Source organism: Antechinus flavipes, chromosome 2 (genome assembly GCF_016432865.1).
Source record: "Antechinus flavipes isolate AdamAnt ecotype Samford, QLD, Australia chromosome 2, AdamAnt_v2, whole genome shotgun sequence".
Classification (NCBI taxonomy): domain Eukaryota; kingdom Metazoa; phylum Chordata; class Mammalia; order Dasyuromorphia; family Dasyuridae; genus Antechinus; species Antechinus flavipes.
The window spans coordinates 185,867,167-185,890,181 of NC_067399.1; the positions used below are offsets into that span (position 1 = coordinate 185,867,167).

Here is a 23,015-nt window from a genome sequence, read left to right on the forward strand (position 1 = left end):
GTTTGACTGACCAAACAAAACTGGATTAACCTGTCTTCTCCATCTTATTTAACTCTCTGATAAGTAAGTGTTCAATTTCATGCCGAACATATATGTCTCATTACCATTTTATTTTTAATTCTGTGGTTTTTAATTCTAATATTACAAGAAAATATGCTAAATTGTTATTTTTCAATGACCATGAAAAAGACAGTATTTACTGGTATGGGGAAATGAAGTATTTCAAGGATCAATCATGCACACGATAGGAGTGATTACATAAAGTTTTAAAAATGGAAAACAACACCAATAGCTGACAAACTATTCATTTAAAATAGGCACATTAATTTAACTAATTCTCACAAAAGAAGCAAAAGAGTTCAGAAAGTCCTGGAAACTATAGTACAATGTAGATTTCTTCAGCTTTTAAGAACTTCAAAAAGACTGGTCTAAACAAACAAGCAAACAACAATTGCTAACCACTGCTAAAAAGAAAAAAAAAATCTTGACATTGTCAAGACAATACAAAAAAACTGAAAAATTTGAATATAAAAGATGGCTCTGGCAGAAATGGGGTGGAGTGGTGATGGTCATTTTTACTGAAGAAACATTTTTCATTTGAAGCTATACAAAGATAAACAAAAAACCAAAATTAAGTAATCAAGAGTGTAAAACATACACCCACAAAAGACATTTTTTTAATTAAAAGGATGATGATCTATGGTAAACTTATACGAGAAATAAAAATTGTTCTAAAACTCTGTTATGAGCTCTACTTCCTATTATTCTCTTCTCTTGCATCCCTTAGCCTAATGCTAAACATGCCCTGTCAAGCCTCAGCCTTGAATTATTCCCACCAATTGCTGCCTTTGTTCCTTCTGACTTATAACTTAATCAAGGTGAAGAAAAATCAAGAAAACTATGCAAACTAGGTCCACTACAAATTTATGTTACATAAGCTCAACTGGACCTTCCCTGAAGTAAGGCATTCTTTTATACTTTCCTAACCAAGTCGCTATTTTCCACAATGATTTTTTCAAAAGATTTTCTTCCCTCCTCCCATTGCCCATAATTCTCCATCCCCTGCCTCATTCCCTCAATGGAGACTTTTGCTTCGTATTTCACTGAAAAAAATGATGTCATTCATCAAGACCTCCCTCTTCTTCCCTTCTCCTCATAGGACATCACTTAACTGCCTTCCCACAATTTTACTTCTTAGAAACATGATGAGGGAGTTCTTCTCCTTGTCAAGAACAACCCTCTACATGAAGAAATGATCTCATTTCCTCTTCAGCTATTGTCTTATATCTTTTCTCCTTTTTTGTGGATAAGCTATTCATTCTACCACATCCTTTCCACTCACTCTCATCTTAACTTTCTATTGTATGGCTTCTAACTTTGTCATTTAACTGCAATTTCTCATCTCCATCCTTCTAGTTTATCATGAGAGCCTCTCAACAAATCTTCCTGCTTCCACTTTACCATCTCCTCAACTAATCCATACTCTGTACTAGATAAAAATAATTTATATGCATTGATTTGGTCATGTCAATGCAATGGTTCCCTGGCGTTTACCAAGTAAAATTCTAATGCCTTTGCCTGACATTTATTGCCTCTCCATGTTGTGGAAACATTCAGGCTTTCAAGCTTTTTCTCACATTATTCCCCTCTACTAAATTTGAGTAACAGTGAGGCACAGTGGAATTAGAGTTGGCTTCCAAGTTAGGAAAAACCTTTGACACAAACTGTCACTGTGCCTTGGGCAAGAAATATATTTAGATTTTCAGTATTCCTAGGCAATTCTCTAAGACCACAGGTTAAAAAGGAGGTGTAGAAATTGAAGAGAAAATTCTGCTTTGAGCCACTGAGAAAGTTATTAACCAAGAGTTCCCTCCACCTACAAAATCTCATACTTCTATGTCCCAATCTTAACCCTCCTGATTCCATGCCCCTGCTAATACTGTTCCCCATCTACCTCTTTCTTCTTCTTTGCCTGATGAATTCTTTCCCATTTTTTAAACACTGAATACTTCCATAAGTCTTCATTTACCCTCTAAGTTGATAATTACCTTCCCCTCAGATCCCAAATAGTATTTTGTCCCATGACTCCCTAACTGCTTATGTAATATTATATTACAGTAATCTATGGTGGTCTCTCATGATTCTATCAGACTGCGAGCTCCAGGAGGGCAAGGATGATATCTCAGTTAAAATTGGTCTCTCAGTCAAATTCTAGCACAATGTGCATTTTGAATACAATCACTATTTCATAAATTCTTGTTTGATTTGTTGAAATAGAGCTCTCAGTAGCAGGAGGAACATGTGTAGTATTTCAGTGCTACTATTCAGTAGTTGAAGAGATCCTACTGAGCAGAGTGAAGTTTGTTGTTCAGCTCATTAGGAGGAAACACATACAAACCATCACTCCACAGAAGCAAACACAATCACACTTAAAAACAAACAAGCGGGAAAAAAGGCAAAGTAGTTACCTGACAACATATGGTAAATAGGAGTAGCTATGTTAATGTCCTGGAGATGTTTTAGTGTCTCTGTGTGAAAAAGACGGAGAGTAGATCCAGATGTAAAGGCAATCCAGATGCCAACTCCAGCAACTGCCATGTGAGAGATCACCATTCCCTCCTCTTGATGGGCCTCCAGATGGTTCTGAAAGTGAATGACAAAAATATAAGAAATGGAAAAACCCTAATGCTTAATGCTTATATAGGTCCCTTGTATGACACTTCTTGAAGTAGAAATTTCCCATAGGTTTTTTTATACCTTTTTCATAAGAAGTTGATCTTTTAAAAATATATATCCATAGGACTTTAAGGAGTATGTATGATTTATTAGTGTACAATACAAAGTAAGCAACTATATTTTCACAATATTCAGTAGGTATCTTCAATGATTTAATGCATAGTTAAAACTATTAGACAGTTAACAAGAATTTATTTACTTAATTTTTATTGTAGTAAATTTATTTATCTTTAATATACATTGCTTTACAAATCATGTTGGGAAAAAAAATCAGAGCAAAAGGGAAAAGCCATGGGAGAGATTAAAAAAAAAAACCAGAAAAAAGAAATGATCATATCATGTGTTGATTTACATTCAGGTAGGTGATGGATGGATTCTTTCAATGAGTATTTCTCTCTCTGTTTCTAGACCTTCCTTAATGATCTCTTGTAGAATGCTATCCAGGCTCTTTTTTTTTTTTTTTTTTTTGGTCATGGTCTTTAGGTAGGCCAATAATTTTCACATTGTTTCTTCCGGACCTATTTTCCAAGTTGACTGTTTTGCTAATGAGGTATTTCACATTTTCTTCCATTTTATTCATTTTTTTTAGTTTGACTGATTCTTGCAGTCTCGCAAAGTTATTAACTTCCATTTGCCCTGTTATAGTTTTTAATGTGTGATTTTATTCAGTTATCTTTTGCATCTCTTTTTCCATTTGGTTTATTTTACTGTTTAAGGAGTTGTTTTCTTCAGACATTTTTTTCCCCTTCTTTTTCCAAATTGTTGACTTTTTCTTACATATCTCTCATTTCTTTTCTCATTATTTCTTCTACCTCTCTTATTTGCCTTTTAAGTCTTTTATGAGTATTTCCAAGAAGTCTCTTTGGGCTTGGCACCAATTTATCTCACTCTTTGAGATTTCTTCTGTGACCATTCTGTCCTCCTCTGAGTTTGTGTTTTGGTCTGCCCTGTCTGTCACCACAGCAGCTTTTTATGGTCAAAGTTCTTTTCTTGCTCATTTTCTTTCCTTTTCTTTTGGCATTTCTTCTTTTTTTTTACTTTTATAGTGGAGCTCTGATCATGAGGTAAAGGGGGAGCTTTCCCAAGCTTCCTGTGCATCTCTGAGTCCTGGCTTTGAGCACAGGGCCTCTTGGGTTTGCAGAGGTAACTTTGTCTGCTGTGTTCAGGAAATAGCTTGGTTTCCCTGAGTTTGCCTTCTGAGCTGGAACTGGAAGCTACTGCACTGATTTGCTCCACTACTAAGCCAGGACTGAGGATCTTAGTTGCTGATCTGCTGTGATCAAGACCCTCTCATGGCTTTCCCAAAGTCTATCTGACCTGGGCTGGACACCCTTTTCACCCCAGTGAGAATGACCTTTCTTGAAGTGTTTTTCATTTTATCTTGAGTCGGAGAGGGGTTTCATTCCTTTAGACTCTTTTCAGAGGCTCAGTTTCATGAGGTTTTCTAGGGAAACTGGGAGAGCTTGAGCAGCTTCCTGACTTTACTCCACCATCTTGGCTCCAGCCCTGAAACTCCTCAACAAGAATTTATTAAGCTGAGGGTTGCTCTCATGGCCTCACATTTTAATAGAGAGAACAAGATGCAAAACAATTATGCAGACACCAGATATATACAGAGTCAATTGGAGATAGTCGTAAAGAGATGGGATTCTTGCTGAAACTTGAAGGAAACCAGGGAAGCCAGAAGGGGGAGATGAGATGGGGAAAGTGTTTTAGACATGGGGGGTCAGCCAGTGAAAATCCATGGAGACAAGAGATGGAATGTGAGGATAGGGAGGACAGTACCACTGAATTGTAAAGTATGTGGAGAGAATGTGGAAGAAGTAAAGAGTAAGAAGACTATAAAGGTAGGAAGGAGACAGATTATAAAGGGCTTATAATACAAACTAAGAATTTTATATTTGATCTTGGAAATAATAGGCAGTCACTAAAGTTTATTGATTAAGGGGAGTTGGGTGGGATGGATGTAGTCAGGATTTTATCACTAAAGACAGTTCTGTGTTTGTTGGAAAATTAGATCCCTGAAATTCAATATAAAGTTACTTTATTATTTTCTTATTTTCAAAAGCTGACAGCACTTAGTATAATTAAAAATTGCTTTATAACCATAGCAGCACTCATATGCTTCAAAAGTTTATCCTTGGAGCTTTCACAGCTCACAGAAATCATTCTGAATTGATGAAGATGAAGAAAGACAAAAGATCCAAATTCCAAAGGCAACTAGTAGCTGCAGCCTAGCACAGGCAAGGAACAGAAAAAAATGGCAGGCAACATAGAGAATGAGAGAAGAAATCATTTGAGCACTGTTTAAAAAAATACTAATAGCTCATACATATAACATTTTATGTTTATAAAACACTTTACACTCATCTTTTAAATCTTATAGCAACACTATAAGGTGAGGAGAATAAAAATTATTCCTGATTTACAGACAGGGGACACTGAGGCTCAGAGAGCTTAAATGAATTATTTAAAAGTTCAAAGGGAAGCTACCAAGTGGAACAATTGGGACTTAAATTTCAAATTGTCTAATTCTAAAATCCTGGACTTCCATTGAACTGTCACCTACGATTGTCTGAGAGAGTATGTCCTAGTCCATTTCACTTTGAAGAGAAATTAGAATGCTAGTACTTTAAGCCCTTCCTTCCATCTTTCCCCCTAAAAAAAAAACCTTCAAAGAATTACAAGATAGAGTCCAAATTCCTTAGTTTAGCATTCAAAACATTGCTAAAAACGTCATGTTTCTCCAAACTCATCACTTGCCTACTGGAAACTTTCATTTCAGCAAAATGTGTCTATTTATTGCTTCCTGAACACACATTCCCACTCTTATACCTTTGTTCATGATGTTTCCCATGCCAAAAGATAAAGACAGCTTGTTCTCTGCTTGCCTAAATTCATTTTTTTCTTTAAAACTTAGCTTTAGGTATTTCTATATCATGAACCAGAGACAGCATGGTATAATGGAACAGAGAAGGGATTTGACATCTGAGAACCTGTGTTTGAATTCTGCTCTACATTTTATACAATTTTTGATCTGGAACAGCTCACGTGGGGTCTGTGCCTCAATTTCCATACTTATAATATGAAAGGTTTGAATTAGTTGACCTCTAAACTTCTGTCCAGTTCTGTATGATGCTATATAGAAAACATCTGGAGCTGTTAGTGGATTTCAAGATCTAAATATTAAAAGAGTTTATCAATGCTAATGAATGATTTGACTATTAAGATCTTTTTTGGATTCCCTTTCATCCATTGTTAGATATCCATCCCAACTTTTTATAATCTGAAAATGTATGTCATTGATAAAAAGGTTAATTAATATAAGGTCAAGCACAACTTCCAGTTTGACATCAACTTTGAATTTAATCATTCAAATGAATACACCTAATAATTCTATCAATTAAACGATGCAGTTTAAAGAGTAAAAAAATAAACCATTTTATGTCAAAACAGAGGTGGTTCCCCTGGAATATTCTCCTTTCTCACCTCTGCCTCATAGAACATCTAACTTCTTTTAAAGCAGCGTCCCAGAACTTCATCTCTTCTCTGCTCTCCCAAATAATCAAATATGACATCTGCCCCCTGCCCCATCCTGTACCTTAGGAGGAACCTACATTAAGTAGAATGTAAGCTCTTTGGGGATATTTTTCATCTAGGTAACTATTGTGCCTAGCCCAATGCTTTTGCAAACAATAAGACATAAATAAATGTTTGTTGAATTAAACAGAATTAAATGTAATATTATTACTTATAATTAACATTTATATAACACTTTAAAGCTTTCAAAATATTTTACATATCTTATCTCATTTTAGTTTGAGAGTAGTTCTTTGATTTAGTTTCTAAAGGTTATTCTATCATTTTTCAATTAAGGAAACTAGGGCTTACAGAAGTGGATATAATTTGAACATGTTCACACAATTAAATGTTAGAGGAATGATTGGAATCCAGATCTTCCAGAATCTAATCACTTATTTATGTAAATGAAAATAACTATAAACTCACAGAAACTCTTGGATTTTCAAACTTTAAAAGCTTTGTTTTCCATTATGTAAACTTTGTCATATTTGCATAATTTTCCTGAAGAAACTAGAAAAGAAATGCAAATTTCATATGCTTAGTCAATGAAAATGAATGAATGAGCACACTCATGGCTATAAGGAATCCCTGAATCATAGACTTTGTTCTTATTTATAGAATGTTTTGTGCCTACTACTAAATGATTCACCATGCATAAAAATTTTTTAAAAACCATATTTTTAAAAAGTTAAATTCTATCATGATTACTGAAGATAAGTATATTCAAGGATAACATGGTAGAAAAACAACTGGACTTAAAGATGGAAGAAAATGAGATCAAGTCCCAGCTCTGACACTAATTTTTTGTTATTTTTGGCAAATAATTTCATCTTTCTGGGCTTCAATTTTCTTATTTACAAAACACAGGAGTTGTTCCTTAAGTGATAACTACGCAAAGGACACAAGGAAGTACTTTCCTAAGGGGAAAAAAAACTAATTTATTTTAATATCCACAGAAAAAATGCTCCAAAATAACTAATAATTAGAAAAATGCAAATTGAAGCATCTCTGAGGCTGTATCTCACATCCATCAGATAGAACAACTGACAGAAAAGGAAAATGATAAATGCTGGAGAGCTATGGGAAAACACATCAATAGTGGAGCTATGAACCAGACCTGCCATTCTGGAAAACAATTTTGAACAATACTCCCAATTTACCTAAACTGTTTTTTAACTGGTTAGCAGGTCTGGTCTGTATACTAAAGAAATTAATAAAGGAAAAAAAAATCTATTAACATAAAGATATTATAATTGCTCTTTTTGTACTTGCAATGTACCAGAATTAGGGGAATGTCCATTAGTTTATGAATAGCTGAACAAATTAAGTAAATTAGTGGAATAGAATGCTATTATACCATAAAAAATAACAAAATGGATGAAGAGAAACCTGGGAGACTTATATAAACTGGTATAAATTGTAATGAACAGAACCAGGATAACAATCTAAACAATAACAATAATATAAAGCCAAACAACTTTAAAAGACTTAAATTTTTTAATTAACAAAAATCTATTTTCTCCCCTTCTTCCAACTATTCAACAGAATGTTTTAAAAAATCCTTTTAAACAAAGATGTATTAAGCAAAATGAATTCTCAATTTGTCCATATCAAAAATGTTTATATTTCAATCTTCACATTTCTGTCTGGAAGAGGGAGAAGCATGCTTCTTAATCAGCCCTTTGGAACTGTGATTGGTCAAAATATGTTGACCAGTGCTCTTAAATCTTTTAAAATTATTTATCTTTGTCATGTATCTATTAATTGTTATTGTTTTCCTGCTTCTTCTTACTTTAGTCTGAATCAGTTCATATAAATCTTTCAAATTTCTCTTTGAAAGGTTCAAGAATTCAGATTCAAACAATAACCAATCAGATTCAGAGGACTAATGACGAATAACGCTTCTAACAAAGAGGCAATGAACTCATAATACCAATGAGACATATTTTTGGACATGGTCAATGTGGGAATTTGTTTTGTTGATTATATGTCTATTAAAAGGTTTGTCCCATCAATGGGAGAAGTTGCTGGGGAGAGAAAATAAATGTTTGTTACTTGAAAATAATTTTACAAAAAAAAAGTCCTGAAGTTCTACTCTTTTAAGTCCTTTAAAACTCTAAATTCTAAAAAGTCTTTCTTTTGTGCAATTTATTATTCTAGGACAATTACTAAGCAAGGCTAATAACAATTTTGGTCATTAGGTCTCTTTCTTGGTCTGTCTATCTCCATTCTTCTTTTCTTTCCCCTAATACATTTCAAGAGCTTAACTATATTTGTTCCTCAGGTTACTTTACAATCCACTATGAATTCTCCTAGGGAATGTATCAAGCCAGAAAGTAGTTTCATAATTGAACAATTAAATTGAAATTTGCTGATTGGTATGATTTTCCTACACATTTTCCTCACCAAATTTTAAAAAAATTTATGGGGAAAAATTCTGTTGCTAAAGGCTGGAACTCTCTCTCTCTTTCTCTCTCTCTCACTCACACAAATACACACACACACACACACACACACACACACACACACACACACAGAATAAACACATTTTTGACACTTTTTTTTCCGTTTGTAACTTAAGGGTTAGAGCAATTAATTATTAAAATACACTGATAATTTTTTATCTTAAAATTCAAAAGCCATGATATTTTTAATTTTTTTTGTTTTAACCATGTTGTTAAAACAGCACTATATTGAAAACAGTATTATTATTATTTTCTTTTTTTGCTGAGACAATGGGGGTTAAGTGGCTTGCCCAGGGTCACACAGCTAGGAAGTGTTAAGTGTCTGAGATCATATTTGAATTCAGGTCCTTTTGACTTCAGGCTGGTGCTCTATCCACTGCACCATCTAGTTGATCCAACAGTATTAAATTTTAAACACAATATGTTATACTGGCCGTTGAGACAGGAAGATATGGATTTAAGTCTTATCTCTCATATTAGCTATATATCTGAGGAAAGTCAGTCAATTAATCTCTAAATGCTTCCAAGAAAATCTTTAAGACTTAATTTACAGTTGAACTGATGATCTCTGGAGAATTTCAAATACTGATGAAATCACAAGTCTGAGTTCCTTGCCCACCCACAAAAATTACAAAGGTAAAAAAAACCCATAAAAGTCAAATAGAAAAAAGTATTGCACATGGAATAAGATATACTAGGTTCATTACAATAGTTAGAGCAAATCACTTTGAATATAGGTTTCTGAAATCATACAACTGAGGGAGGAAGGGAGATAAAGAAGAGAAAATGAGCAAGACAAACAGGAGAAAGACACACAGAGAGAAACAGTCATGGAACTAGGAAAGAGCACTGAATCAGAAGTACGAGATTCAAATCTCATTTGCAGCACTTAATACTTTTGCGAATTTGGATAAGTCACACAATATTGCTAGATATCTCTTTTCTCATTTGTAAAATGAGAGAGTTAGACTAGATTGCTTCAGTAGTCCCTTCTGGCCCTATGTCTGTGACTCTGTAAATGAATAGAGAAGTTACCAGTTGGGATCAAAAGGAAAGTCCACAGAACTTCCCAGGCAGAAACCCAATCATGGTCTAAGAAGATTCAGGTATGACTGTTCCCAGAAAGTTAGAGGGTAGGGTGGTGATGATGTTGTTGGTAAAGTACTTTTTGGCTAGCTGTTCATTTACAGCAATCACACAAGTGTTCCATAATGACTCAAAAAACAAAAAGAACAAAACTACATTTCAAGAATATATCCAATTAGAAAAGATATAACTTACTATATATCAATTGTCATCTTTTAATATTTCATTCTACAATTAATTTGAAAGAAGGAAGAATAAGGAAGAAAATAATGAAGGAAGAAAGGAAAGAAAGAGGGAAGGAAAGGAGGGAAGAAATAAAGGAGGGAAAGAAGAATGAAGGGAAGGAAGGAAGGAAGAATGGAAGGAAGGAAGAAGGAAGAAAGAAAAGAAGGAAGGAAGAAGGAAGGAAAAAAGAAAGAAGGGAGAAAGGAAGGAAAAAAGAAGGAAGGGAGAAAGGAAGGAAGAAGGAAGAGAGGGAGGGAGGAAAGGAGAGAAGAGAGGAAGGAAAAAAGAAAGGAGGAAGGGGAAAAAGAGATTGGGAGGAAGGAAGGAGGAAGGAAGGAGGAAGGGAGGAAGTAAAGAAGGAATGAAGGAAGCAAGGGAAGGATTGATAAAAGAAAGGAAAGAGAAAGGGAGGGAGGGAGGAGGAGAAAGGAAGGGGAGATGAAGGAAAAAGAAAGGAAAGGAGAAAAAAGGATGGGAGGAAGGAAGGAGGAAGGGAAGAAGGAAGGAAAGAAAGAAGGAAAGAAGAAAGGAAGAAGGAAGAGAGGGAGGAAGAATAATTGGAGAGAGGGAAAGAAGAAGGGAGGGAAGAAAAAGAGGGAAGAAGAGAAGGAAAAAAGAAATGAGGAAGGGAGGAAAAGGGAGAAGGTAAAGAAGGAAAGAATGAAGGAAGCAAGACAGAAGGAAGGAAAGAGGGAGGGAGGGAGAAGAAGGAGGAAAGAAGAGATGAAGGAAAAAATAAAGAAGGAAGAGAGAAAGGAGTATGGGAGGAAGGAAGGAGGAAGTGAAGAAGGAAGGAAAGAAATAAGGAAAGAAGAAAGGAAGGAACAAGGGAGGAAAGGAAGGAAGAAGGAAGAGAGGGAGGGAGGAAGAATAATTGGAAAAAGGGAAAGAAGAAGGGAGGGAAGGAAGAAAAAGATGGAAGAAGAGAAGAAGGAAGAAGGGAGAGAGGTAAAGAAAGAGGGAGGAAGGGAGGAAAGGAGGAAGGTAGGGAGAGAAAGAAGGAGGAAGGGAGGGAGGAAGAAAAGAAGGGAGGGAAGGAAAGAGAGGGGGAGGGAGGGAGGGAGGAAAGAAGAGAGGGAGGGAGAGAGGAAGGGAGGAAGGAAGGGAGGGAGAGAGAGGAAAGGAGGAAGGAAGGAAGAAAAGAAGGGAGGGAAGAAGGGAGGGAGGGAGGAAAAGAAAAAAAAATTATTTTAGTCACTACAAGTAGTACTATTTAGACCTTCTCATAAGAAAGGAAGTAGAAAGTTTCAATTGAAAAAGTCTTGCAGTAACCAATTTGAGAATGAAAAATGTGTACCTTGAAGTAACAAATAAGTAACTTGAACAGAATTATCAGACTCTTCTGGCACGAGCTATATTAATCACTAGATGCCTTTAATGCTAACATGCATATGCCATGTCTAAATTCACAATATGAAACCACTGGAACAGAAGCAATTATTCAGTTAATTTTGTGGGAAACTTTCACCTGAAATTTTTAAGAAATTGAAAGTAACAGGTTTCTTGAATTATCCAGATAACACTCAAAATTTTAAGAAAGAATAATCTTTCAAAACCTCCTTTAAAATCACCAAAATGCTTCTCCCATTATTTCTATTTATCAGAAATAATGTTTTTCTACTTTAGAACTTCACCAGATAACATGTTGTGTAAGAATAAATTAATCCTGAGGTTATTTAGAACTTTTAATATCATATTCTTCTAAACTTTTTTTTTTACTCTATAGCAACCCCAGGGTTATTGCTAAGTCTCTCAGAAGTGAAACCAAGCATGGCTTGCCACTATTTCACCAGTATATTGCAAAATTTATTCTCTTTTGAGAGGGGAAAACCAAGCAAGCCTGCAAACCCACATCCCTATGTGAAAAGTGGTTCCTCAAGTACAACAGGACCAATACAATGAATCCAGTTGTTCAGAAGTCAAAGGGTTAGAATTTTGATGTTCTTGACATTTAAAAAATTGCTAGTTTAAGTAATAGGGGGCTTTGTAAAGGAGGTTTTTTTGTGAATATAAGTTTATGACTTGCACGTTCTTAGCCAAATTTTAAAATAAAATTTTAGATTATCTAAAAATAAATGGCTGATTTTAAAAGTGCTAGAGTTTGGGAAAACATCACTAGAAGAAATAGCAATCTAGTTGCAATTAAAATATTTTATTTTTCTTTTTTAAGTATATACCTACATGCATGCAAGCACATAGAGACATATATTCATCATTTAAATTTCAAAAGAATATAATTCCTTGAAGACAGAGATCATTTTATTTGTTCCTTGGTAATCTAAATTCTGAAATCAGTACTGGAATGTACTTGGCACATTTATAAATACTTTCTGACTAGCTATATAGTGATTGCTTGATAGATGATTGTTGAATAATTATTGATATTAAACTTTTTTAAAAAATGAAGAATTCTACTTTTTTGTCAGAGGATTATTTTTGCATTTTAAAAGGAAAGGACAATCCAGCCAGATACAAAGTTAATTTCTTGTTCTAAAAAACCCATATATCATTATGAGGGAACACAATATAGACAAAAAACAATGAATGTGAAGATGGAAGACTGAAGGTCTTATGTTATATCCTTCTCAGACTGGCTAAGATTACAGGCAAGGATAATGATAAATGTTGAAAGAATGTTGAAAAACTGGGGCACTAATACATTGTTGGTGGAATTGTGAATTGATTCAACCATTCTGGAGAGCAATTTGGAACTGTATCCAAAGGACTATCAAACTGTGTATATACCCTTTGATCCAGCAGTGTCTCTATAGGGTCTGTATCCCAAAGAGAACATAAAAAAGGGGAAAGGACTCATATGTGCAAAAATGTTTGTAGTAGCCCTTTTTGTAATGGCAAGAAAGTGGAAACTGAGTAGATGTCAGTCAGTTGGTGAATGATTGAATAAGTTATGATATATGTATGTTATGGAATTTTATATTTTATATTATGCATAATAAGTGTGGAAATATGTTTGGAAGAATTGCACGTTTCACCTATATTGGATTGCTTCCTGCAGCGGGGAGAGTGGAGAAGGAGGGAGAAAAATTTGGAGCATGGGGTTTTTGCAGGGGTGAAAATTATCTTTACGATTATTGTGAAAATAAAAGAAAAAAAGTTATCAAAAGAAAAAAATGCATAAAAAGAAATATGCACTGCTTTTATAATAGTATCACAATTATATGACTTTAACAGAGTATAATAGGAATAATGAAGTTTACAAAATATTACAAAGAGCTTCAAAGGAAGGAAATCATTGTTTAAAATGGAAGTTGCGGTAATAATCAAGTAAAACTTTCTAGAGGAAATAGTGTTTGAGCTGGTACCTAAAAGAATTCACTAGATGGAGATTAAGGGAAAGTGCCTAACATCTTACATAAGACAACATGAACAAAGGTACTGAACTATGTCGGATGAGGGATGGAAAGTAGTCATACCAGAGTGACTGAAATGAGATCACTTGAAGAATATTATAAGCCAAACAAGACAGAGGATGCCAGGATGTAGGATCTTGAATCATAAGCTATTAGAATTTAGACTTTGTTAGCTAATGCTAGGTTAGTGGTGCACTCTAACCTGCGCATAAGGCAGCTTAACCTATCAATGGCATGAAGAATGGATTAGGAAACAAGAACATAAAACTAATGATATCCTAAATTACCCAATTTTAAGACGCTGTATGTGGTTTCAATTTAAACCAGCTCTTCTTTATAATATCCAAAAGTTTTCTTAAATACATGTAGCAAATAAGCAAAACAATCTGAACATACACAGCAACAACAGGATTAAATGATGATCAATTCTGATGAATGTGGCTCTTTTTCAGCAATGAAGTGATTCAGGCCAATTCCAATGGCCTTGTGATGGAGAGAACATCTACACCCCAAGAGAGGACTGTGGGAACTGAGTGTGGATCACAACATAGCATTTTCACTCTTTTTGTTGTTGTTTGCTTACATTTTTTCTTTCTTTCTCATTTTTTTCCTTTTTGATCTGATTTTTCTCTTGTGCAGCATGATAATTGTGAAAATATGTATAGAAGAATTGCACATGAGTCACATATATTGGATTGCTTGCTGTCTAGGGAAGAGGGTGGAGAAAAGAAGGGAGAAAAACTTGGAACACAGGGTTTTGCAAGGATGAATGATGAAAACTATCTTTGCATATGTTTTGAAAATTAAAAGCTATTATTAGAAATAAAAAAAATTAAAAAGAAAAAATCACTTGCTATATTTTAGTCTGTCATTAAAGCTGTCATTTAGTATCTAGAGCTCTCAAAGGAGTCAGGCAGAGGGCTTTAAGGAAATGGGAAAGGTTTTGCTTCTGCTATTAGTTACCTACTGGGAGAGGCTCATAATAATGCATTTTTCTAGAGTGATTAATTGCACTGATTGCAAACATTTTAGTCAAGTTCAGACTGAACAGTAGGAGATGGTATTATGCAAATTGAGGGAACTTACATATTGTCCCCCCCCTAAAAAAGCTAGTATTTTTGCAAAAATATTTTAAAATAAATTTTAGAAGATGTCAACATTTATCTTATATCATCTAATCAACATGGGTGGGGAATGTGTTGTTCTTGATCATTTATTAGGTACTTTTGAAGCTCTCTCCTTCAGATAAATAAGTTTCATATTTCATCCTCGGAGAGTATTAAAAGTTGGTGTCCCTGACATTTTTTTGGACATGTATAGTGGGTCTATTTCATTTCATAGTATAAAAATAATGCATTAAAAATAACTTACTTCTATAGAATGAGTCTCAATACTGATGATAAAAACTTGTCCACCGGATGCTGCCCATATTGTATCTTCCATCATTAGTAGACTTCTAACTGGCAGGACACCTAATTTGATCACTTTTTGAGGTTCAGAATTCCAGGATCCATCTTTAATGAAAAAATAAAATAAAATCAGAGTCTAACACAAATTATTCATGTAGTTCCCTGCCTCCCCAACACTGAGTATATGGGTAGTGAATTAGATCATTCCAAATGTCAAAGAATCAAAACTTATTTTTAAACTGACATTAGGATATGTGTGTGTTTGGTGGGTGGAGTAGGAATGAGACTGGGGTGTATATATATATATATATATATATATATGATTTTCTGACAAATAGCACTTCAAGTAAAGTAATCTAATCACCCTAGAAAGCTAAACTGACTTTTTCTCTGTCCTGTTACTATACTTATTTTATTCTATCTAATTATATTTCATGCTCAGGATTAATTCACAATACAAAAAGCTATTTTTTCTTGCTAAATTTGTTTTCTTTTCTGGTGGACTGTGGGTACTGAGTATTAATGAAAAACTGACCATTGACAATGAATTATTTTGGCCACAAACCTTTTTGAAAACTGTCTATTAAATGTGAAATAGTTACCCTTTTGGGTCCATGGAAAAAGAACCAAACTTGTTAAAATTATGTACCTCTGGAAGCTCTACATTTGATAAAGGGGATAAGTACTTAAAGAAAAAGATGCTTTCCTGTAACTTCTGTATGATGACAGGAATAATGATAACATGTTCATGAATAATTGAAACATGACTAAATTTAAATTAGATTTTCTTTAAAAAAAAAAAACCTATATTTTCAAATTAAGTAGTAATTAAGTAACAATGCTCCCAAATAGAAAAACATTGAAGATGAGATTTTATTGCTAATAATTGAACTTGAGGTGTGGGTAGGGGTGATATTTTAATTTTGGTTATAAAAATATACTAATACTCTTTTTTCAATCCATGAGCAAATAAATGCTTTGAGACTCCTCACAATTCAATTCAGCTCAACTTCACAACCATTTTCAAGTCCCATTACAGAATAAGGCCATAGAAAACTGGGAGAAATCTCACTTTTGGTTTGGTTCATAGATTATCCAATATAGTATTGGCATTTGATAGAATCACAGAAAAGTCAGAAATGAAGGAAATCTTAGCAACTGCTTATTCTAACCCTTTTATATTATAGAAGAGGAAAGTTTCTTATAGACTCAGAGGAAGAGGAAAGATTTGTCCAAAGTCACATGGCTAATAATTGCCTGACCTAGAATCAGCAGCTGGATATCTAGATTCTTAGCCCATTATTTCCCCTACTTTATCAAGTCCCACTATATATTTACTTTTTTTTTTTTTAGGATGACAGTTATAAGAGAAATTAAAGTACATGCAACTGAAAAAAACCTATACATAAGACTATTCTAATCCGACACTTTTTGTTATAAAATCTCATTAAAGTAGATGACTAGACAAAAAGTTTTTACAGAGTTGAATGTTGAAAACTATCTTTGCATGTATTTGGAAAAATAAAATGTTATTTAAAAAGATATAAATAACAATATATTGGAAAACAATAAAATTAAGGGATTAAATTTGGTCCCTTTCATCTTTAAACATTAAAAAAGTAGGTGGCTAGAATATTATACATGACATATGAATTAAAGACAACAAATTCTTAGAGGGAGGGAAATGGACTATGTCCTTTTCTCTCTCTAGTGATTATTTCACAATGTTCTTCTTAAGTGAGTGATCAGTAACTATAGTTTACTAAAACAATATTTTGGTGTTAATCAAGCTAGTAGAATAATAGTACATGAGGTCTTCTAGAAGGAAAGTTAAATTTCATGAGCAGAAAAATTACTTGTTCATATGAAGGATTATTCCTCAGAAAAAAATGTGTAGAGAAAGTCTGATGCTGCCAGACTTCTCTTCCATATCTTCTTACCCTTTATCCATAGAATTAATTATCCTCTAGTGATTCCTTCTTTCCCCCTCCTCTATCAATCTACACTCAGAAAAAGGATCAATTAGCCCTTCATATATTAACTTCACACTACCTAGATTGATGTATCACTCCTCCAAGGAATAATTATTTTAAGCCTTCTCCTTAGCTGTTTAATGGAAAGTTTTATCTTCTGGTAAAAAGATCTTCCAAGTCACAAGAAGTGGGGAGCGCTGTTTTTCTGGAACTACATAAGTCATGCTTCATGCGATACATGGCCACATGTTCTGCTCATGTACAAAGTATGTATGGCTTAGTATCTTCCATGTCTCTCTGGAGTTCTTATTTGCTCATTTTCAAAGTTCAAGAGAGGGAACAATAAAGAATGCTTCCACTACATTATTACAGAAAAAGCCTGATTGCAAAAAGGATTTCCCAAAATACAAAATAGACCCAAATCCCTAGATAATGACAAATAAAAGGGTAGAACTGACCACTGTTGGATTTTTTATCAGAGTTTTAGGTAGATTTGATTTGACTTTGAAAATGTAGCTGACTTGTGAACCCATTGCTTCAATAGGTTAGGATTTTGGTCAGAAGGGGAGAAAAATAGCTTTCACAGCAGTTCTCTAAAATGTCTCCCAAGAACATATTGAGATCACACTTGATCTCTGATAGATATAAATACAAAAATAGCTTGATATTTTTTGAATATCAATAGCAAAGCATAAAATAGAGAACCATATGTTTGACACTGTTACAGAAGATACACTGAACAGAGGCCAAATGGAAGTGATTTCTTATATTTAGGTGGTAAAATTCTGCAGATGCTCACATTTACAGATAACTCTATTCTAATACCATACTGACTACATCAATCCTTCAAATATTACAGTCAGGACCTCCTCAAGTGGCTCCTCAGAGCCATGTAGAAATTAGTAATTTAGTAAACCACACAGGAAAACCCAAGAGAATAAAGCAAATTTTGGTATAAAGTTAGATGGATGGCCCATTGAATTAGTATATCAGTGTATGGCAACTTACTCTGTTAGTAAGTGTAGTCTAAATTGACAGATTAATTCAAATAATTTTCAAAAGATACTGGGCAATATGCTAGATTAACCTAAGAGTATGCATGCATGTATATATGTATGTGTTCTTATAGCACTATGTTTAAACATAAACTGCCTCCAATCCATTCTTCTTGTTTATGTATATTGAGAGATTAATTCCACAAATTACCCAGCATATATATATATCTATGAAATCTCCATCTTTGACTAGTACTAAAGATAGATAATAAGTTGAGCCCAGAATTGAATGGGAAATGTAGACCAAATTATTTTCCAATTGAAATATTATGCCTTACTTTCATTCTAGTCTTCTTAATGTATTCTACAATCCAATCTAACTAGCCTGTTTGCTGTTCCCTGGTCTTACCTAGCACTGCTCCACCTATTCCCACCCACATCTGAAATACAGCTATTATCTCCAAGGGCAATAGATATCGAATTAAAACAGGAGGAATTACTTTACATTTTTCATAACTATGATAAGAGAATGGCTACATATTAGACAAATTTCTGATATAGTATTATGGGAAATGTTGCCGGCTTCTCAAAATTTTAAGAATTTTGATGTTGGAAATTTATAAGTTTTGACTTTATAGATCTAAAATGGAACTAACCAGGTAATCTGAAGTCTCTCAGATTCTAAAATTCCAGATGATAATCTTTTACATTGTGATATTTCAAAATATCTCTACTTTTATTTGCGTGAGTAGTTCATTCACTAATAGCTTTTCACCCCTTTTATACTTCAGCAGACATTTGGATGAGTTGATTCTGATGATGTGGCTTTCTTGTATGTTGCCTCACAGATGACATCATATATTTCTGAGCTTAGTACCCTAAACTTTTTGACTCTAGTAAAAGATATCAGGTCTTGCCCTTCATCAACCAAAGTCTTTAAGAAATGATAACCACTTACACAGAACAATGAAGCAACTGTATACCTACAATTATTGTTAGTTGACTGCTCCCCAAATGCTTAACTCCAGCAAAAAAAAAAAAAAAGGCAAAATATGGATAGTTTTGATTTGATTGTTTCAATACATGCTTTAATATGTATAGACTATAGAGAAATAGCTAATTTTCTATTTGTGTAGCTACTGTATGTAACACAAAACATCTGGTAGATCTTTTTAGGGATGGAAAGGAAAATTTCAAGCCATGTATTTTCATTTAGTGATTTTGAAAGACTTTCTCTAAAAACAAAATCTTTGGCATTCTGGCTTTTACATATTTTTTTCCCTCAGTCTCCTGCCAAAGGATTTTAGCTTTTTCCTTTCTTCTTTGTGAATTAGCAGCAATGATGATATCCTATGGTGACGGCACCCCTAGGACTCTTTCATTGGCTTTTCTCCACCAGCGACTACTTTGTGGAGCATGCAGAAACACCACAGTTAATGATTTGGGCTGGGCATCTGTCTAGGCATGGTGGAATGTTTGAGAATGTTTTTCCTGGAGGTGTATCACGGCACATTTTAATCTGTTATTGTGTAGATTATGCCTGCAGGGGACTCGTGGCTAGAATCCAAACCAAAGATGACTTGTATGTCAGATGACATTGATACAAATCTGACCTTTTGTCAGCAGCTTTGACTCTGGCTTAAACATGACACTGCACTTCAGAGAGGAAAAGTTTCAGTTTGCATGAGTTTGCAGTCTCATTTTCCCCAAAGATCAATTTTCCATTTTCTACCCTGAGGAAATTTCATTGTTGTCAGAGCTCAATAAAATGACACACTGTCCCTAAGTAATGGTGTTATCATTTTAATTTTAGTACTTGAAAAATAAAGTGGATACTCATGTTAAAAAAACAAACAAACAAACAAACAAACCTGGAATCTGATCTCCATTATGTTGGATTGAGAAAAGTATATTGAAGAAGAGATCAATGAGGTAGCACAATAGAGTGCTGGGTCTGGAATCAGAAAAACTCATCTTCTTGAGTTCAAATCTGGCCTTGAAAATTTGCTACTTGTCTGACCCTGGTCAAATCACTTAACTCAGTTTGTCTCATATATTCTACATAAGGCTGGGCAATCACTTAATCTTTCACTGTCCTAAAGCAAGTTTATTCATGTGATTATCAGTACCAGAATAGATGCTTAGTTGTCTTATTGATCGGTCTCTCTAAAGCAAGTGTCAAACATTAAGCTCCTTTAAGGATAGGGATTGTTTTATCTTTCTGTCTAGCATCTAGCTACTATAAAGGAGAAGCTCAGTGAAAAAACAAAAAATAATAACAACAAAACCTTACTTTTTAAATTTGCTTGACAAGCATTATAAGATAAAGTGATATAGTTGAATTACAATCTGCCCCAAGGGGAAGAATATTTAACACTGATGAAAATGCAAATCCTTTGAAGGTTAGAAAGATGAGGTGGTTAGAAATTCCTTATAAGGCATAAGATGGTAAAGTAGATAGAGTTAATCCTAGAGTCAAAATTGTTGGTTAGTTGTTTCAGTTTGGTCAAATGCTACATGACCCCATTTGGTTTCTTGGCAAAAATACTGGAGTGATGTGACATTTCCTTCTCTAACTTATTTTACATATGAGGAAACTGAGGCCAAAAGGGTTAAATGCAGCTAGCTAGCAGAATGCTAGCAAATATAAAGATTAATCTTTCTGACTCCAGACCCAGCACTCTATCCCACAAGTAGATCTGAGTTCAGATTCAACCTCAAAAACGTATTAGCTCTCTGATCTTGAGCGAATCACTGAATCTGTTTGCTTCAATTTCCTTAACTGCAAAATGGTATATAATAATAACAGTGTTTACTTTGCAGGCATATTATTAGGATCAAATAAGACAATATTTGCAAAAGTGCTTGGCACAGTGCTTGGCACAAAGTGGGCTCTCTATATAAATACTTACTCCCTCCCTCTTCTCCTAATAAGCTTAATGCTTCTCAAAAACTCTAGGGCAGATTTTTCTAAATTATTATCATATACAGGGAAAACATAGATTTCAGCATAATTATGATGCTGCCGATTATTTTTATTGTCCTATCATCTTCATTATCTTTTTTTATTTTAAAATTTTATTTATTTAATATTTGTTCCCCAATTACATTCAAAACAATTTTTACATGTTTTTAAACTTTTTTAATTTCTAGGTTTTCTCTCTTATCCCCACCCACAATTAAGAAACCATTTGTGAAGTTATGCAAAACATTTTCATAAAAGTAAAGTTGAAAAATATAGATCTCCCACACTAATGAAAATAAAATCCCTCAAGAAAAATTAAGTTTAAAAAAAAAGAGAGGTAGAGAGAGAAAGAGAAAATGCTTCAATCTATATTCAGACACAATCAGTTTCTTCTCTAGATATGGATAGAATTTTTCATCATAAGCCCTTCAGAGTAGTTGTGGATCATTCAACTACTGACAACAGCAAAGTCTTCATAGCTGGTCATTCCAGTATATTGCTATTATTTTGTATATAGCATTATTTCACTTTGCTTGAATTCATGGACTTTCCAGGTTTGATTGTTTTTTTCCCTACTCATCATTTCCCATAGAACAATAATATTCCATCATAAACATACACCAAGTTTATTAAGCCATTCCCTAATTGATGGGCATCCTTTCAATTTCTGATTGTTTTGCCCTGAGAAGAGAGTTGCTAGGAATATTTTTTTGTACGTATAGGTCATTCTTCCCTATAATATTCTTCTTTAAAATACAATCTTCTCTGGAATCAGTTTCCTTGAGGGGCTTCTGGAGGCAGCCTTAGTTTCAGTTCAAAGTAATAATCACCTCAAATGCAGCCAGGAGTTAAAATCCAAATGCTTTATTGTCTCTTTCCAAGTTTTGTCTCCTTTCCTCCTGCCCGGTGAGCTTTCTGGAGGCCTATCTCTCTCCTTGGTTCCAAGAGCTTAAACTGCCTTCTCTCGCTCATGAATCTCCTCCACTGAATCCTGGTTGAGGCTCAGAGCTTCTAGTGGGCTTCCGTCTCTAGTTCCCTCCGAATCCAAAGGTTTGTGCTTCAGTCTCTAGCCAGCATAAAGGTGGAAGATGGAATGAATATATCTCCTGTGTCTTCTCGCCCTGAAAGCTCCTCCTTATATATGCTCTCTTAAAGATGTGAATCTTGTGGAATTATAATAAATTCTAAGTACATGTAAATTAGAGAATCATTATCTCATCAATTCCACTGACTTAGCACCTTGTAAGAATCCTAACACTTCCCCTCCTTTTTTTTTTCAAATCAATGAGATATTTCACATTTTTTTCCATTTTTCCATCATTTTTTTTGTTTTGCTTTACCATATCTTGATTTCTCATAGTCATTAGCTTCTATTTGTTCAACTCTATTTTTTAAGGAATTATTTTCCTCAGTGAGCTTTTGTACCTCCTCTTCTAATAGGCCAATTTTGCTTTTTAAAGCATTCTTCTCCTCATTAGCTTTTTGCATTTCCTTTTGCACCATTCTCAATTTTTTTCCTAATCTCTATTTCCTAATTTTTCCTCTACCTCTTATATTTGATTATCAAAATCCTTTTTGAACTCTTCAATGGCCCAAGCCCAATTGTTATTTTTCTTGGAGGCTTTGGATGTAGGAACTTTGGCTTTGTTATCATCTTCTGAGTGTGTGTTTTGATCTGCCTTGTCACCATAATAACTTTCAATGGTCAGAAACTTTTCTTGTTGTCCACTCATTTTCCTAGCCTATTACAAGGCTTTTAATTCTTTGTTAAAGTAGGGCTCTGTTTCCAGAGTGCAGGGTACATTTGTCCAAAGCCTCAGAGATTTTGTGCAGCTGTTTTCAAAGATCTTTCTAGGACCCTGACCACAAGCACTCTTTTCTACCCTAGAGTTGTTAGCAGTGTCTCCACCCCACTATAGCTGTATACAGCTAGTGTGCTAGCTAGGGTTGGGGCTGTGACCTGAGCTGTGTTGGAACAGTCTGTGCTGGGATTATATGATGGACTCCCACCTTGGTGGCAACGACCCTCTTACTATCTTGTCTCTGCCTCCTCACATTTCAAATGAACATTGTACTCACAGATACAAGGGTAACTTTAGAGATCACCTAGATTTGTTGGTGTCAAACGCAAGTACAAATTGGGGCCAATGAGACTTACATAAGGATTTCTACAGGCTCATAGTAATTTAGAAAACCATATATTAATAC

The 23,015-nt window shown here is 34.3% G+C and overlaps 1 protein-coding gene across 4 annotated transcripts in view; it reads right to left on the minus strand.

The window, feature by feature from the left end:
• ARHGEF10 (Rho guanine nucleotide exchange factor 10) overlaps window positions 1–23,015 on the minus strand; it is a 221,909-nt gene that overhangs the window by 15,439 nt on the left and 183,455 nt on the right. For all 4 annotated transcript variants that reach the window (XM_051976003.1, XM_051976002.1, XM_051976004.1 and 1 more), the window contains 2 exons: window positions 14,837–14,979; window positions 2,469–2,643 (listed from right to left, as the gene is read on the minus strand). In XM_051976003.1, the coding sequence (XP_051831963.1) occupies window positions 2,469–2,643; window positions 14,837–14,979 (318 nt within the window). The remainder of the gene's footprint in view (window positions 1–2,468; window positions 2,644–14,836; window positions 14,980–23,015) is intronic.